The sequence below is a fragment of the Protopterus annectens genome, chromosome 3.part0, assembly GCF_019279795.1.
Source record: "Protopterus annectens isolate FY-2018-M chromosome 3.part0, PAN1.0, whole genome shotgun sequence".
Classification (NCBI taxonomy): Eukaryota; Metazoa; Chordata; order Ceratodontiformes; family Protopteridae; genus Protopterus; species Protopterus annectens.
In genome coordinates this window covers 1,917,124,090-1,917,143,180 of record NC_056731.1, presented here as the reverse complement: position 1 = coordinate 1,917,143,180, position 19,091 = coordinate 1,917,124,090, and the positions used below count along the sequence as shown (strand labels likewise).

The 19,091-nt window shown below is 41.4% G+C and overlaps 1 protein-coding gene across 1 annotated transcript in view; it reads left to right on the top strand.

Moving 5' to 3' along the window:
* NBEAL2 (neurobeachin like 2) overlaps positions 1-19,091 on the top strand; it is a 3,059,867-nt gene that overhangs the window by 3,033,022 nt on the left and 7,754 nt on the right. The window contains exon 54 of the mRNA XM_044066003.1: positions 3,910-4,045. Coding sequence (XP_043921938.1) covers positions 3,910-4,045 — 136 coding nt within the window. The remainder of the gene's footprint in view (positions 1-3,909; positions 4,046-19,091) is intronic.

The following is a 19,091-nucleotide window of genomic DNA, read 5'->3' as shown; positions in this document are numbered from 1 at the left end:
ATGAAGCACTGGTTGGACAGAGAGGGTGCTGGAAGTCTTGGCTTGGCCACTCAGCAGACATCTCAACCCTTCAGCTATGTCAGTGGGAAGTCTTACTGGGGATTTGGAGAAAGAGGTAGAAACCATGCCCAGACTGACTGTTGTCTCTTTGTGCTCTTAAGGGAAATTGTACTTTACTGTCTGTGTACTTGTCATCCTCCCAGTATGTACGTTCCCCACTTTTGCCAGTGGTGAGGATTGATACTTCTTGACTACTGGGCCAGTGTTGAGGTGTCACATAAAAAATACATATAATATTCTAAAATATTTAACATGTCCATTAGGATTTTAGGAACATCTTTGGGTAGTACAGTTCTTCTCCTGAATGAGTTAATAGGACTTATTTAAAGGAAAGCTAAATATACATATTAGGGATTTGTCATACTGCTTTCATTATTTTAAATTTACCCCTTCACCAATGTAGAAATCACAGCAGTTTAAATAAATTATGCAGTTAACCAACATGACTTGTGATTTAATAGATTTCTACTGTTTGGTACAAATGTGTATTTTGTTGTGTCAACATTAATAAATTCAGGTGCTTAAAAACTGGGAATGTATGAGATTATGATTGCAAATGGGACACTAACCCAGGTTTAAACCAGTACTTTCTGTTCATTCAATAATCCTTCTAAAAAGCAAACTTGCAAAAGAAAATGATTTAAAGTGTTACATACTCCAAAGGGTACTGTGATTTTCAACCATAAAATTAAACACCTACTGTCTTCTAACTACGCTAGCCAACATCACCAGCTGGACTCTCACATGCACCATATGTTACTGCTATCATTTAAAACAGTTTGTAATTCTATTTCAGCATTATTATGCTATACTGGAGAGAAAACACTAAACATAAAAGAGATGAATGTAAGGGAGTATATAAGGAGGTCATCTGTAGAAATCAGTCGAGCTGAAATGGCCAGCAATTCCAAACCTTTAAAAATAATGTTCCTTTTATCCAAACTACTTTTCCTCTGTGGAGTATGGGATGGTGTTCTAATCCCTGAACCTGCAGAGCAGTCTTCTTAGGTTTAATCCTATTTAGACAGTGAGAATTCAAGCCCAGCATTGAACTACTTTATTTTTTAAGGGGACTTGCATCTGAATAATGATGTATTTTGTACTGAGCTTAAGATCCAAACATGTAGTCATACACATAGTAAGAAAAGAGATTTATACTTCAAAGCCACACAAATGGTACCAGCTTGATGAAAAAAAACAGTAAGAGTATACTTATTCTGACCTGTGATTGGCTACATGATGGATAGCAGAAATGGGGGGGGGGACGAGAAAAAAACATACAGCCCCACACTTGTGTATGTATGCCACATAAAATCCTTCCAAAAATAAGCCCTTACAACTCAATACTTTAAAACAGAGAAGGGAAAGAATGACGTATACACTTGATAACAAAGTAGAAAGCTGCAGTCGCCTTATATCATATGCTAAAGGTGGCTTTGTGAAACTTGCTTTAACACAAATGTCAATATCCAGAAATGGACAGAGTACTCAAGTCTGCACTGCTTCCTGAAAACATAATGTAAATTAATTACATAATTGTGCAGCACTTATCTACAGCTTATGCACCACTCAAACAAACATTCAAGAAAAGGTATAAGCTTACATTGTAAGGCATTTTTAACTAATGGGTGAAACTGAAAACTATGAGAACTGAGCTTATCAGGGTAGCAGAAATGTAGTTCAGATAATGCTGTGCAGTCCCACAACTCCAAAATAAGGTGTGTTGGTGTGGTGAAGCTCAGATTTTTCTGCTGTATGGCAGGATGGTGAATGAATACAAAAACAGGACTATAAGATAATGCACATGTGAAGATATCTGTACTAGAACCTCCATTAGACCCTTGCTAGCTGCTGCATAAACTTCTTAGTTATGAATTTCACAATGTGTTATACATTTAATTGTCAGACATGTCAAGGCAATGTACAGCATTGTGACAAACCTTGAAAAATTCCTGCCTCTTAACTAGTAGAGCTTAGTTATAGGTGTGGGAATTTTGGGAGTTTTGCTTTAGAAATTATGGGATGAGGGAGATGGCATCACAGACACCATCACCACAAAGAAAAATGCTACAGTGTGTAACTAATTAACAAAAATTGCTGCTGTTTCTTCCCAGAGACTTAAACGCTGGAGGGATAGATTCATCACCCAAAGACTCCCTATGCTGTGGAACAAAATCCCGGTACATGTGAGGCAGAGCACCTCGCTGGCCTTGTTCAAGAGAAATCTTGACCAATGGATGAGGGATTACCTCAGTGTCACTGCTCGACAGAGGCACAGCAAAATAATGGGTATAGTTCCGCTAGGCTTGTAAATGCCCTCGGGCAGATAGCCTAGTATGAACCTATGAACCTATATTTAAAGCTTGTCAACTATGAAGGATGCAGCCAGTATAAAAAAAAAAAAAAAAAACAGGCAACTGTGCAAAGAAGGATTTTGAATGCTTTCATCAGATTATTACTCATTAATAAGACAAGCCTGAATTCTGTTTTGTGCAGTAGTGTACACATAGAAATATTGACTAGAAGTAGAGAATTTTGATTTGAATGTTTCATTTAAAAAAGTGTGGACAGTGTAAGTGAACCATCCCTACCTGACCTAACAGAAAATCAGAGCATTTTAATGTTACAGTAACAAGAAGTGCATTACTCTGAAGTATCATTTACAGGAGCATGAGGCTGACAACTGTACCTTCTTCCTCAGAATCACCACATAATTAGAATAACAGATAACTGTATAGCTGCACATTATTTGTTAATGTTTTCTTTGTAGAAACTTTGATCTGACTATCAAAACTGTCTACACTGAGTAACTGTTGGAACTTCCTTATCTGATATCTCCAACTTGGCACTTTTTTGAAATTTCTGTAGGTCCTGCACTCGGGGATTTGTATTCCTTTAGTTGGCACATGTGCTAATGCCCATAGCCGGCCTTAGGCATAGGCCAACTAGGCGGCCGCCTAGGGTGCCGCTTTAGTAAGGGCACTTTTCCAGTATTTATTTCATATAGGCAGACCAGGATGGGGGCACTGGGTGGTGTGGTAGGGGGTGCCATGGTGCCCTTTTGCCTAGGGCACCAGTTGACCTAAGGCCACTCCTGCTAATGCCATATGTTTTACTACGAAAGCAAACTCATTTCTTATGCTTCCCAGTTATTTTCTGTTCTCACACTTCAGCTTGCTATACATCACTGGAAGGTTGGGAGTATTAGATGTCTAAATCCTGTAAACCTTCAGAGTACACATGTGGTGTGTATCTCACTAGCTGAGACATGTAGCGACATTGCTTCTACTGTCAGAGAGAGTTGCATGATGTGAAACATTGTCATTTCTCCTATAGCTTTATTCCACTGATGTAGCAACCAGAGGTGTGCACACTTGCAAGCACTGGAGCTAGAGCAATTAAAAATTGTGCCATACAGAAGATGCTAGAAGTGGAAGTCCTAGTAGTTACCCAGAGTAGCAGGCCTTGTCATGAATCACTTGCATAACTCTCAACTGTACAGATTTTTGCCTCATATTTTAGATCTGTGCCTCATCAAAACTGTGTTTTTCTGTCAAAATCTGGGATAATCTAAGGGTTAAAGTCAGTAAATAATGACATGCATTTGAGTTTCAGGCTGCATATCATTCAGAAAATGCATGCTAACACAAATCCTGTTCTAAGTTTATAACAGCAATGTTTACAATGTGTCCCTATTTTTGTGCCTACCCCCATTGTGTCAGCCTTTGTCCAGATTTATTGCATTAAGAAGTCGAGAGGTATGTGATATAGTGAGTACATATCTTTCGTTTGTTAAAAGAGAGTATTTGATATGGAAGAGATTCTCATTACTGCTGTATGTCATTTCAGTCTGAAGGCTGTCATATCACCATTGTCCTTGAAGGTCCCAATTCACTGCGTCTCTGTCACAAAGGAGAACAGCCATATTCTTGTGGGGCTTGAAGATGGGAAGCTGATTGTAGTAGGAGCAGGTCAACCATCTGAGGTAAGACGCAACTTATTAAACAAGGACTAAAAAGCTTTGCATGTGTTGAACAAAGTCTGTTGAGAGAAAGTCATATGATTTCCTTTCAAAAAAGAAGTAAGGATTCAGCTGAAAATCACATCTTAACAAAATCCATGTTCAGCGCTCATAACTAGTAGAGCTTAGTTATAGGTGTGGGAATTTTGGGAGTTTTGCTTTAGAAATTATGGGATGAGGGAGATGGCATCACAGACACCACCACCACAAAGAAAAATGCTACAGTAACTAATTAACAAAAATTGCTGCTGTTTCTTCCCATGCAGCATTTCTTAAAGCAGCATTTTTATTCCGTATACTATTTTTTATTTGTTTTTGAAGATAGTGTCTTGTATAGGTCAAACCAATATTATTATGCAAAGACAAGTTTGTCTGCCTTATCGTAACTGAGATTATAAGATAAGCAAGTGCTGTCCATGTGCTAAGAGTAGTGCATAAACTAGTAAAGTGGTACCCTTCTGCAAGAGATCCATCAACAGTGCAGAACTCCTTATTTCCCTTCTCAGATAAAACATCCACAAGACCTTATGTATATTTGCAGTATATATTCCACCAGGCAATAGCACCAACACAGCCAGAGACATACTGTCTTTGTAAGTCCTTTAATAACCCTCATGTAGCCATGAACTAAACATCAAATGGGCCACTACCTGCAGCTCCCTCTCTCCCCCTCAATAAACGTGTACAGCTTCCAACAACCTATTCAAACACTGACCAACAGTACAGTGACAACACTGGACTGTATTCTTGTCAATAAACCCAACAACTTCTCTGATTCAAGCACATCCCCAGACAACTTAACTAACCACCTCCCAACATTCACTAAGAGGTTCCCTAAACCACTGTAAAAGTCAGCAGTATAGTCTTGTACAAAACTTATCCAGCCTAGAACATTAATACTCCACCCTCCAGCAAATCATGTGGAACTTTCTCAAACCCTTACAACTGCATGACACTACCCAGTAATTTTACCAGATCTTTCTTTTCATACTCTGTAACTCTGTAAACAAGCCCCAGTCAGATGTAATAGAATAAAAAACAACCCTGCCCATTGGCTATCTACTAGCACCAAAAAATCATGACAGTGAGAGTTGAAACACAGGAAGCCTGGCTGCAGCAAACAAAGATCAAATTATAAAAAACCTACTACACTAGCTTCTAGTCAGAGACCAGTGAAATAACCCCAAACAGTTCTGGTCCTCCATCAATAATTTTCTCAAACCTGGCAACCAAGCAAACCCTTCACCAGGTGCCCCCCCCCCCCCAAAAAAAAAAATTTGCAGGCTACTTCATTGAACACGTTATCAAATCTGTCACCTCATTACTGAAAGGTAATCCATCCACAAACACCATTTCCAGACAGTGCTGCAACTCACACATTAACAAATTTTCCTTCAAACCTGTCCCATTTCCACTATTAAAAACAACTCCAAAGGCTCAAACTGACCACACTCCCTGCAGTTAACCTCCCATACAAATATATAAAGTTAGCAGCTGATAACCTTGCTTACCCTGTATCAATTCTAATAAATCAATCAATAAAAAAGGTTATGTCTCCCTTTGAAAAAAATGTTTTGCACCTATACAAAACAGGAATCTCTACAAATTTGTGTAACTTTAGACCCATAGCTATTCTTTTATCCTTGTCAGAAGTTCTTGAAAGCTGTATTCATACACAGCTATCACATGATGTACTTGACAGTAGCTTACTGTCACCAATACAGCATGGTTTCCCTCCTAGCCAGAGAACTACCACAGGATTATTACACATTGTCAGTGCAGTCAACCAGTGCCAAAACAAGGTTAGCCTTGTCTCTGCCCTATTCCTGTACTTATCTAAAGCCTTTGACACCATATCTCACCAAATACATTGCACAAAATTGACCTACCCTAACCCAACCCCCCCCAACTGCTTTTGACTGATCTGATAGTGTTCAAGCAGTCAGAAATTACAGTTTCAATGGTTATCTTTCCCATCTCTATTGTAGTCCACCAAGGATCAGTCCTAAGTCCCCTACTGTTGAGCAACTGACCTGCAGACTGCCACTTTGATTCAGTATGTAGATGACAACACCCTGATCTGCACTGCATCCAAACTCTCCACTCTACATTTAAATATCTTAGAATCTTTCTCCTATTGAATCCTAGCTCAACAACTCGCAAATAATACTAAATCCAAAAAAACCAAGCTACTCCTGTATTCTACAAGTCATTTGCTTCTTATAAGACCCAATTCTTCATCTTCTCACTAATTTAGCCCTATCATTGATGTTATTTCTCACACTAAACTGTTAGATGTCACACAAACATTTGAGGTGCATATTCAGCAATCCTTAAAAAAACAACCAGAAACTAGGCTGGTTGTATCAAACAATTCAGTACCTAATTAGCTCTATCAGAAAAAAACCATAAGACTCAGCTTACTTATTATTGACACTGCTATACTGGCCCTATATTGGGTCTGTATTATATCCTCGAAGAGGCGTTCCATTGAACGCCTATTCATCGACCCTTAAGATGTGAACTGTCATAACAGTGAACCGCCACATAAGCAATTTCTTTCTCTGGGAAACCATGACATCTTTCTTCATATAGTCTAGGGAGGTACGTCTCAGATTATTTAATCCCACATGGACTATGACTGAGTCACATTGGTAATTGTGGTGCAGCAACCTGAGTGCATGCATAATGTGGCAGATCCTAGCCCCTGATGAGCAACTGTGACAGTAACTTTCTCCTTACTCAGCCTGGTGAGAGAGACATCAGTGTGTGTCACAATGGAGTCTCCAATGAGTAGAATATTGGATGATGTGGTGACTTGCACCACACAATACACTTGAGCTGCTCCGTGTTTAAATCACCATAGGTAAAATCCAATATCACTTCTTACAAGCTATAGATCCCCCTCTATGACCCAGGGAACTCATACCATGTATTTAAACATATTAGAAACACTAGCCATCCAACCCGATACCATATTCATGGGTGTACTTTAATTACCCCACTATTAACTGGGAATCCTGTACAACACCAAATGTACATGCACAGAGATTAGTGGATTTTGTAAATACAAACTCCATGGACCAGATAGTCAGTACACCAACCAGGGGTGCAGACATACTGTCTCTGATCCTCACTAATATGGGACACTGCTGCACACCCCCTACTGTAATTCCTGTTTGGTAAGGTCCGATAACAAAATGGTGTCCCTTGAAGTAAAAATAAAACCTGGAACCCCAGCTAAACCTGCAATATTCAGGAACTACTCTAAGGATAACCTCTTGCTATTAAATGAGAACCTGACAAAATTTCAAATCCCCATAAATCCTGAGAACGCTGCTTCCTATGCAAAACTGTTTACACAAACCCTGTACAAGCATGTTAATAGCTGCATAGAGGCAGCTGTACCCACCAGGAAGAAGTACAGAACTAACTCAAAAAAACAAGCCACCCTGGTGGGATCGCACAATCAATCGGCTGTATAACAGAAGGAAGAAAGTCATGGCAAAAATTAGGAGATGTAGCGCCCAGCAGGGTAAAAGCACTCTCATCATCTAAACCAACAACTCAGAGGACAAATAGTTTACCAAAGCCAAATATGAGGTAAATTTGGCCTCCTAAGGCCAAGGACAACCACAAAGCAGTCTTTAGCTAATGTCCACAACCTCAAAGGCAATACACAATTGTGTGCATAGCTCATTGTAAATGGAGCTACCTGTACTGAGCCAGACGATATAGCAAACCTCCTGGCTGATAAATTAATCTCCAGCTTTACCCCTCACTTCCCCTCAACTTTCGCTCAGGAATAATCATCAAGTATAATTCCCCCTACTATCACTAGGGAACAGATCCTTAATGCTCTCTCTAAGACCAAGAACACTACATCCACAGACCCAGACAATATCCCAGGATACCTTGTAAATAGCATGGAACATAACCTGTCAAGGCCTCTAGAATTACTATTTAACTGTAGCCTCCAAACAGGCTTCATGCCATAACTGTAGCCTGCAAACAGGCTTCATGCCTCATGAATGGAGAAAGGCAACAGTCATCTCTCTGCACAAAGGTGAGCCAGCTACAGACCCTGGAAACTACAGACCCATAACTGTCAGTAGTCTTGTATGTAAATCCATGGAAAGAATTATCATGGAGATGATCGATACAGATATAGTAAACCTCCAGACACTGGACCCAACCCAGTTTGGTTTTGTCAAGTACAGATCATGCGTACTCAACCTGGTGGACTTCTTTGAGGAGGTCACCAAAGCAATGGATGAGGGCAGAATCATTCACATTGCCTACTTTGACCTGGCCAAGGCATTTGACACAGTACCCGACTTGGGCATTGTTGACAGACTCAAGTGGTAAGTCACATGGTGGATAGCCAACTAGCTCACAGACAGGACCCAGGAAGTTAGAATTGGGGAGTCCACCTATACAAAGAGACCAGTCACAAGTGAAGCCCTTCAGGGATCAGTCGTTGGACCTCTCCTTTTTGGAATTTACTTCTCAGATGTCAAGGCCAATGTCACTGGCCTCTGGCTGACTAAATTTGCAGATGATTGCAAATGTCACACTGACACAAATGTTCTTCAGGAGGGGCTGACACAGACAAACAACTGGTGTCAGGGCCATGGACTAAAACTAAATTCCAAGAAATGCATAATAGTATCCTTTGGGAAGTCATCCATCCATGGTAAATATCATATTGACAACAGACCCCTTAGAGAGTTGACCCAGTAGTCGGGGACTAAGGGGCACACATAGATAGTAATCTAGCCTTTGACCATCACGTGTCTACAGTAGTTAGGAAATCATTCTATGTTGCGTTATAAATAAAGGTATGATATCTAAGTCCAAGGAAGTCATTATTTCACTTTATTTGGCATTTATGCCCCCTTTGGTATGTACCTAACCAGACATATCCAACAATTGGAACGTCCACAGAGGTTCCTCATTAAAAGAATACATGGCGTAAGTAAAATGTCCTGTGCAGACCGCTTCAAGGCCTTATCCCTGTATTCTGTCTCCTACAGGCTTTTGAGGGGAGATCCATGCCTGGCATACAGGGCATTGCCAAACCCCACTCTGGTGGATTTTCTGCATATCCACAAAACAAACAGCAACAGAATTACCCATTCTAAAGCCTTAAACCTTGCCTGTGATATAAATAGGACCTGCTGGAGAGATAGGTATGTATCCCAGAGACTACCCATCTATGGAACAGGCTCCCGATCCATGTGAAGCAGAGTTCCTCCCTAACTCAATTCATGTGCAACTTGGATAATTGGATGGGATACCAGAAGCTCATCCCTAGTTTGGCACCTATGTCTCTAATGGGCACAGGTAACCTGTAAATGGTTCATCTCCCAGGCCCATGCTTACAGTTATCAAGGGTATCAGAACTTGTCAGAGATTTGGGATGTTGTCATTAGCCCAGTAAACACCTATGAACCTATGAGCTGTCATCCTGCTTTTCTACCCATTATTTGCTTTCTGTGATCCGGGCACCCGTTTCAGAACCCATGGATCTGAAGGGTACAGCAGTCGATACGACTGATCTGAGAGTTCTTCCTACTTTGATTCTGACTAATTCCTGACCCAGTCAGCTCAGACTGTGTTGGAGCATGATGGTTCACAGAACCAAAGGGTTTGGCGTTGGTCCTGAAAGGCTGACTGTGAATCCAAAGTTTTTGGAGCAATTACTTCCTTTTGGAGCTTCGGCGCTTGATTGCTTGGCTCAAACTCCTCCATCAGCGAGGGGAATCGGGGATTGTCTGCACTGAGAGTCTCGGCTCCCAAGGGATTGTCCTTGGTTTCTCCGGGTCCCTCTGCCTTCAAGGTGGTGGAGAGGGTCTTCTCTCAGCCAAGAGTATTGTCGACTCTCCCCTCGATGAATCTGTACGGTGTTCCTTCTCTAGATCCCATATCTGAGCCTTCACATCCTACACCTCAGGGACAGCCAGCCCAGAAGGGCATCCAAACAGCTCCACCTATGGCGCTCCCTGTCTCTTCCAATACCTCCCTGGAACATCCCACTCAGTAGGTCCATCGTAAGAGAACATGCAAGAGGAGGGACCTGGATTCCCCACAGGAATCCCTCACAGAACACACTGACTTTGATGAGGGGGAAAGGGTCCTTTTGATCTCCACTTGAAGATGTCTCATTTGGAGACATCCTAGAGATCCTTCGCCAGAAAGGTGGTTGGTCTGCCCAAACCCCTTCCCAGGAGGAATCTGTTTTTTTGGAAGCCTTCGGGTCTGGCCCATCTACATCTTGGGTTACCCCCCCTCCCCCCCATGGATGAGCTTATAGATCTTGTCTCCTGAAGGGTGTGGAAGGAGCCGGAATCCATGTAACCTATCCCAAAACACCAGAATAAAGTACTAAGTGCCCCAGCAGATAAACCGCACTGGATGAAAGGAATTCCTATAGATACAGTGGTTGTTGCAGCAACCACAAAGAAGAAGCTTGGAGAACAGAGCTCCACTGTCCATCCCCCTAACAGGGAGTCTAAAGCTTTGGACAGATTTGGGAAATGGATTTATGCATCAGTGACTTTCGCATTGCAGTCGCTGAACTACCTGGCACATTTCACCAGAATACAGAGGGACTTAATAAAGGAACTCTCTAACTCTATCCCAGGGTCCATGTCTGTAGAGAAACAGAAATCCTTTTACTTGTGATGGCCACCCTACAGTCCATTTCATATGGATCCATGAGTTTAATCTTGCATGCTACAGAAGGTACATCAAGGACACCAGTTCAGGTATAGCTTTAAGGAGACATGCCTGGATGCGGTTCTGTGATTTCATTGAACCCTTCAAGGTGTCATTCATCAATGCTCCCTTTGATGGATTGTCATTGTTTGGCTCAACACTGTTAGAGAGTCTCTTCCATAGTGAACAGGACAGAAACATTTTCTCTGCTGTTGGAATTCACTTTTCTATCCTACAGAGACCCTTTTCTAGAAATGAGCAAGGTGGTAAGAAAATGTTGTTTAAGACGTCTCAAGGTTCTTTCCAGGAGTCACATGGAGACATTTCTCCCAGAGGCAGAGGGAGAAATAGTTATAATGGTAGATGTCACCCACAGGGCAGAGGGGATATGAAGAATCAAGGATCTCGAGATTCTTTCTCAGACAGGTCCTTCTAACATTCCTGAAAGGTTGCCTGACTATTCCTATCTGGAGGCAGTCAGGGGGTGCTTATCTTTGCACCAACATGCCTGGCTAGCCATCACAAACAACTTTTGGGTGCAAAGGATCATATCCAGGGGATATTTCATTCCCTTTTTACAAATTCTAGTAAAACAAAAGAAAATTCTCCCCAGTATTTCTCCTAATCAGAGAGCGCTAGCAGCTCAAGACATTGCAAAGTTGCTAGACAAAAGAGTCATCCAGGAGGTCCCACCAGACCAAACAGGATCCGGAATTTACTCAAGGTTCTTTTTAGTGCCAAAAAGACAGGGGACCTAAGACTAATTTTGGATCCAAGTTATCTGAACCAATTCTTAAAGAACTCCAAATTCTGGATGATCATGGTCTAGTCCATTCTGCCCCTTTGGTCTCACTGCAACCCCCAGTGCTACAGAAGGTACTGGGGGTTCACCAAATGCATGGCAGTGGTAGCAGCTCACCTGAGACTTCTTGAATTCAGAGTATTTCCCTATTTAGATGACTGGCTCCTTGCCACACCAACTAAGCATCTTCTAATAAAAGACAGAGATTATTTAATTCACCTGGCACTCTCGCTGGGAATTGCCATCAACATGCTCAGATCTCATCTTCAACCGGTTCAGGTAATAGACTTCAGAGGAGTTTGCATGGACACAGTCAGTTGTCTAGCTTTTCTGCCTCAGAACAGAATTCTTACATTGAGGACACACATCAGGCAAGTTCTTTGTATTCCAGTATCCCTGCCAAAATTGATCCTTAAAGCATTAGACTTGATGGCTGCCATTATAACTTTGACTGCTACTGCCTGCTTACACATGCAAATTCTGCAATGGACTCTAGCAGTGCAGTGGTCATTTCATCTTTATCCTGTGATTCACCCCATAAAAGTGTCTCAAGTGTGCATAAATTCTCTTCTTTGGTGAGCCCACTCAGAGGAGATCGAGTTAGGTCATCCATTTATACTTCCTCTCACCAGTGTCACTTTGACTACACATGCCTCCCAGTTGGGGTGAGGGGGCATTACCCAGGACGGACTGTTCAAGGCACGTGGTCAGTAGAAGATATAAATCTGCATATCAGTTCCTACCCACTTTGTCGAGAAGCAGTGAGGGTGTGGCAGTGGGTGATCTCTTCCAATGACTTTCTAATGGCAAAGCACATACCAGGGAGGTCCAATATTATAGCAAACAGGCTCAGCAGGACCATCCTCATGCCTCACGAATGAGTGGTCTCTCAAACAATCGGTGGCAAACATGATCTTCCACAAGTGAGGTCAGTCTTGCTGCAACCTGTTTGCATCCCCCTTCAACAACAAATGCAGCAAGTTTTTTGCCCTTATCCCTCCTCATGGGGCAATCACCGAGAGATGCTGTAGTCCATGTTTGTCCTTCCAGTCTCCTTTATGTTTACTCTCCCCTGCATTTCATCCCCAAATTTCTTCAGAAAGCACTTCAGTTGAAGAGCAGAGTGATCCTCATTGCTCCCTTTTGGCCTTGAGAGGTATAATTTCCCTTCCTTTGCTTTCATTTAATAAATTCCCCTTGGACACTGGATCCCAGTCCAGACCTCCTATCTCACCCATCAGGACAACCCCAGATACTGTAGACCTCAGTTCGACTGATTCACTTCTCCAATTCCAATGATCGCTAGACAATCCAGGCTTTCTTCCCCAGTTTGAAAAATTTGTACTGGAAAAGTTTAGAAGAGCAAATGGGGAAGATTCGCTATTTGGGCTCATCAGAAACAATTAGATCCCTTCACTGCTCTAAATCCAGCAGTTCTAGACTTCCTTGCTTCCATTTTCCAGGCCAGAGCAAGTTTTTCCACTATTAAAGTTCAACTGGCAGTCATATTGAATGTCATATAAGGGATAATGCTTTCTCTTTTGCATCATCTAAATTGTGTAAAGCATTCCTTAGGAGTACTTTATTACTTAGGCCTCCAATAAAGGATGTCCATCTTGGGACCTCACCATGGTTTTACAAGCCTTAGTACACTCCCCTTTTGAACCATCAGCTAAAGTGAATCTCAAGTTTTTTTATGGACCGCCTATGTTTTTGGTAGCTATAACTTCTACAAGCTGGGTATCAGAACTCTAAGCACTGTCTTCCAAAGCCACCTTATTTGATTTTTCACAAAGATAGATTCACTTTACGCACAAATCTTTCCTTTTTAACAAAAGTCATCTCTGAAAACAATATCAATCAGGTCATCAGTTTGCCAGTTTTTCTCCCTAAATTTGAATTCTTGATGTACATACACAATTGGGTTTTTACCTGGCAGATTCAAAGCATTCAGAAAATCTGAGCAACTATTTGTTTCCTTTTCTAAGAATGATGGGAAGACCACTTTCTAAAACTACCCTAGATAAATGGATCACTAGACTGCATTTCCTGTGTTTGTTCCTTGAAAGGTATTGCATTACCTAAACAACTGAAGGCACGTTCAACCAGGTCAATGTGTACTTCAGCAGCCTTTTGGGCAAGAGCCTTTATTGACGATATTTGTGCAGCTGCCTCTTGGTTAAATGCTCATACCTTTATTGCGCGTTACAAATTAGACATCATTTCCAGGAAGAGAGGTGCCTTTGGTTCTACAGTGCTCAGAACATCCTTCCATGAATGCCACCCAGGGTTACTGGTTACTGTAGCTGGGGAGACTGTTCCATTCGTTGAGGAATAAACAAAAATGGCAACATCAGATAAAGAAGTTATGTACTCACCATAACATTCCTTCTGTGTTGTCCATTTTCATTCTTTCTCAACTTCCCTCCCTTCTTCCCCCTGTCCTTTTCCGTCAGGTCTCTCCTAGGGTTGAACGGCTAGGAACTGTAGTTCCTGTCTGAGCTCCTGATCTTTCAGCTATCACTTTCCTGTCATAGTGTCACTATTTTAATATATTATTATAATGTATATAATAGCAGCAGACTCGATCTGAGGTATTGTGATGATCAGGGGCATTATGGGTAAGGGAGAAGCTAGAGATTCAGATCCTAGAATCTGTAGAAAGTGACCAAATCAGATCTGATGGTTGGATCAGAACCCATTCATTGAGGAAGAACATGGATAACACAGATGGAATGTTATGGTGAGTACATAACTGCCTTTTTTTTTCAAAAATGACTTAAAACAACATATGATGAATTCCTGGTTATGTTTCTGCTGCACTCCAAGATGACTAACATTTTCTCTCTCCCATTCCAGTAGTTCTGCTAACCACCTCCTGACCCCAGTCTTACTTCCACCCTCTCTCTCCATAACCAAATTGGAACTTACACTCTCTTCCTTGCACTATTCCCTTTTCATACTTAGTTTAACAATGTGACCTATATGCAAAGCTGTTTTCTCTTCTGTCTATATCTAACTACATCTTATTGATTAAATTTATCTCTGTTTTTATATCTTTTTCTCTTCTCACAAGTGACCTGCCAGTATTCCAAGGCATCTGTAAAATATAAGCTATTCTGCTTTATAATAGCCTAATACAGAGCTCTGCATAACACTCTGTAAATCAAACAACTCTGATAGTGTTTCGTATTTTAAAATGTATGCATGATTTCCGTAGTACTGTTGTCTACCACTGTGTCAGATTTTCTATGCTAGAATATTATATTATTTAATTGCTGTAAAATGTTATTGTGCTACTATGCTGTATTATCTTTCTGTAATTGGAGCTTTTCTTCTAGGGCTTCCATTGCCAAAGGGTACCGGTGACCAGTCAGACTTTCCTGGTAAACTAAAGCAGTTAATAAATGAATGAATAAAGAGACTCAATTTTTATTCAGTCTTTCATAAAGTCTGAACAGTGTTTTGAAACTGTTTCTGAATGTATTAAGATGCTGCAAGATCTAGGTCACTGGTCTTAAATGTGAATAATAGAAGTCCTGTTCCAGTTGAAACAAAAGGTTGAGGATGGGAGACACATAGTAAAAAAAGGCTATTTTTGAATGGAACACATTTCCTTATACCACTATGTGTGTGAAACTACCAAAATACCCCATACCAAAACCAGAACAATACATATATACACAAAATAACTACAGGTAAACTCAACTACACAAACACCCCTAAACATAGGGAGTATGAAGGGGTAAAAATGTCTGCAGCAGACAGATCATCGAACATCTACATTTATGGTAGGCCAAAAACATGTACTCCGTTCTTTTTTTCTTGTGCTGCAGTCCCTCCTAATGGTGGCTGTGCAAAGGCAGAAATTAAGGGAGGGAGGCAAATCATGCAAAAACGGAGCTGACAACATGCCTTATGCCAACGGAAAACAACAAAGAGAAGTAGACTTAGGAAAGACTGAAGTCAAGTAGCTGCTATAGAAAGAGAAATGTGTACTTGAACTGCAAGTAGCCCTAGCCAAATAGTTGCCAATGCCAAGAAATGCTGTTGAGTGAAGTGGAGCCAGCCCTAAATGAGGCCTAATCCCAGTAAAAACTGCCAATCCATGGTGGAATAACAAAATGCAATGCAAAAGCCAAATAACCCTAGAAATAGTTTGTTTTGCTGCAGGCTTGCTAGTATAAGACTCAAAGCAAAAAAAAACAAACTCCTTGTGCCTGTTGCCTAATATCCTTGCTTTTCCTCTTTATAATACTTGCAATTGCCTGTAGTACGTAAAGTAAAATAAATAGTTTCCCGCCACAAAAAAAAGTGGGAATAACAATGAATAAATTGCTAGTTTCCATTAAAAACCACACCCTAAGAAAATGGAAAAGGCACCTCTTGAGGATAAGTACGTAATGATACCTATCCTTATGGCTGCCTAAATATACTATACTGGGCAGTAATATCAACTCAGACAAATATCTCAAGAAAGCAGCCAGAGCAAAAGCAAAGGTTGAGAGTAAGTTTTTCCAACACAAAATTGAGATCAGAAGCAGGAAGTAGAGTAAGTCACTCCAACACATAAAATTGCCCATTGCCTAAGGGCTGGAAACTTAAGGATGGGAAACAAATTTTTGCCCCTCTAGAAACGGAGCTGCAAGGTGCACGCAAACAATGGTCTTACAACTGAGAAGTGAGCTGAGATTGCTGCAGCATGAATCTTAAAATAATGAAAGGCAGAGCCCTACTCCAGTATTGAAGATATTGAGAGCCAAACAAAAATGCAAAATTGAACTTCCCTCTTTCTTTGCTTTTAAAACTTCTATTATCGAATTTTTGCTGCGTCAATCACATTTGTGCTAAGGTTTGAAGTTGAGACCTGCTGTGTTAAAACTCAGATAGGAGTTGCTGTCAGATGTGTTAAGTGACACAATATTGCAGAGCTGTCACGTCTTGCTGGGAAAACAGATGTGGAATCAAGATGGAACTTTGGGAGAAGCAGATGGAACTCCGTAGTAGAGAGGCCATGAGCTTGTGCTAAGGCACTCAGTGGTAGAATCAATAATCCTTGCCAATCTTGAATCTGAATGGAATGTCCGTCATCCTTAGCCTCAAAATTCTTAGATATACACTAACAGTACCTTTGGAAGAAGAAAGAGAGTGGAAGTCCAACTCACAGATAGGTGATGATGACTGAAAACTGTACAAAACTGGTTGCAAGCTGTAGCGTTGAAGCGGAAGCGATTGGGCGTGCCAATTGTGTTCCCCATGACAGTGTCATGTCTTGGTTCCCCACTGTGACATTTCAATCTTTGAGCATGGGATCCATCGGCTGTCACTTGTGGGATCCCATGATTTCTCTGCTTAAGCATCTGCTAAGGACCTTGATGAGAGTTCAGAATTGCACACGTATGAATTAGTAGGGTGCAAAGTTAGCCACGGCTCCCATAAAATCATTCCCCATTGAGCATTGAGTGTAAGAATGTGTTCCCCTTGTGTGTGCTGAGTCCACAAAAGCCTTGTGTTGTCACTGGAATCAACAGCTGCCCTGGAAGAAGTAACTCATGATGCTTGTATCTGCTGGCTGGATGTCTAACATCTTGCCTGCATGGCAATGTAGACTTGTCTTATACTTGTTTTCCATTTGTATCCTCAGTCAATTCCTGTTGAGGCCCCATGTAATGAAATCTGACTCGCCTCAGGCCAATCTGACTAAGCCTCACACGGGTCATATCTGGTAATGTAGTAGGTATTCTTTGAAGGCAAAAATAACATTTGAAGGCAAGATCCTATTTGAATGTGTCCATATGTCCATACATTTTCATTGTCCCCACCTTTTGAGGCCATTGCTACCGTTAAGCCTTAGGTTGTTTGGCAAATCTAGAACTACGGGGACTGATGAGATGAGTCCTGTCAGGCTGGGTATAGTCATCAGTGGGCCGAGTTACCAGGTGAGGACTTTAGTGTCTCTGATGGCAGTCTGAACTGGCGATCAGTGTAAAGGTACTATCGCGCATGACGCGTCATATCTCACACATCTGCCTGCACATCTTAGCAGGAGAATTGAGAAGGCTGGGGGCACTGGGCTGCTGTACCAAAACTAGAACAACCAAGGGGTGTAAAGAGAATAGGAAGAAAAGAAAGTACATGAACCACTAAGCTTTCTTCAGGCAAGGGAGTAAATTATTCTGCAGCTGAGGAATCCTGGAACTATCTTGGCTATTGGAACTGAAAAAGACAAATAAAGACCTGTTTGAAAGTAGATCAGGCACTAACAATAGCAATCCCAGCACAGAGAAAATTTTCCAGCAGCTGAAATAAAGAAGCAGGACTCTAATGCTAGGCACACGCAACATGGTAAGCTTCCTTGAGAGAGAAAGGAAAGTAAGAAACGATCCAGTAATGCTTTAAAAGCTGTCTGAACTCAAGTTCATGCTTCCTTGATCCTTGGAATGTCACCCCGAGGAAAGATAAATAAAAAGCAGTTAACCCTACGTAGATATCTGTACTAGGGAATGTCCAGATAATGTTCTAATGATAAATCCCAAAGGGACTACAAAAGCCAATCCACCTAGAAAAACTTGAATTGACACAGGAATGCAAATCTTTGAGACACACCAGTCCTCTAACAACACTGCCAGGCAGAGAATTACCTTATAATGAAAAAGGCAATAGCAAGGTCTGTTGTAAGAAAGGACTGACCAAAGGCCCACCAGCTGAAAAGGCAGGCAGGCCTGCATACTCCTGTAGGCAGCCCTAAAAGAACCACTTTGAAGCTCCTACGAAACCCCCTGGTCATAAGGGAGGATCATAAGCATGTGATACACTAATCTACTGAGCTTAAAAAAGGGCTAGCGACTGCCACTGCAAACTTTGCAAAACAGTTTCTATAGACTCCATTTTGTCCTCCATTTCTTTAAAACTGTAACAAACAAATACACACAACAGACTGTTTGCTTCCATCCAATCAAAGGTTGTGAAGTAACAATTTCAACGATCCCTCAACCAGGCATGCCTGCGGTAACCAGAACTAGTCAAACCCACCCCTCGAGGCCTTGCTGCAGAAACAAGAAACTGAAAGCATCTGAAACAATGCTTGCTCACACACATAAACTAACAAATAAGTTATTACAGCAAATCATTACACAAAAAGAATAAATCCCTAGAGAATGAATGTAGAAGTAAGATATTGAAGAGCCATTAATTTTGATAGAAAGGATATGAACAATTTCTTTCAGTTTACTCCTGAAAGCAAATTCTTTCCACCCCTATCGCGTACCCTCTTCCTCCACCTAGGTCTTAACAGGATTTTTAACCACAGAGGCCTTAACACCTTTAGGCCCCACTTAACACCTTTGAACACACCTAGGACCTTCTGGTACAAATACTTGAGTGAAGAGCTTAGGGCGGCCTATAGGCTCTTATCAGGTTTAACAGGAGCAGGAGGCAAAGGTCAAGGCTCAGGGAAGCCTCAGCAAAAAAATTCCGTGAATCAAGGGC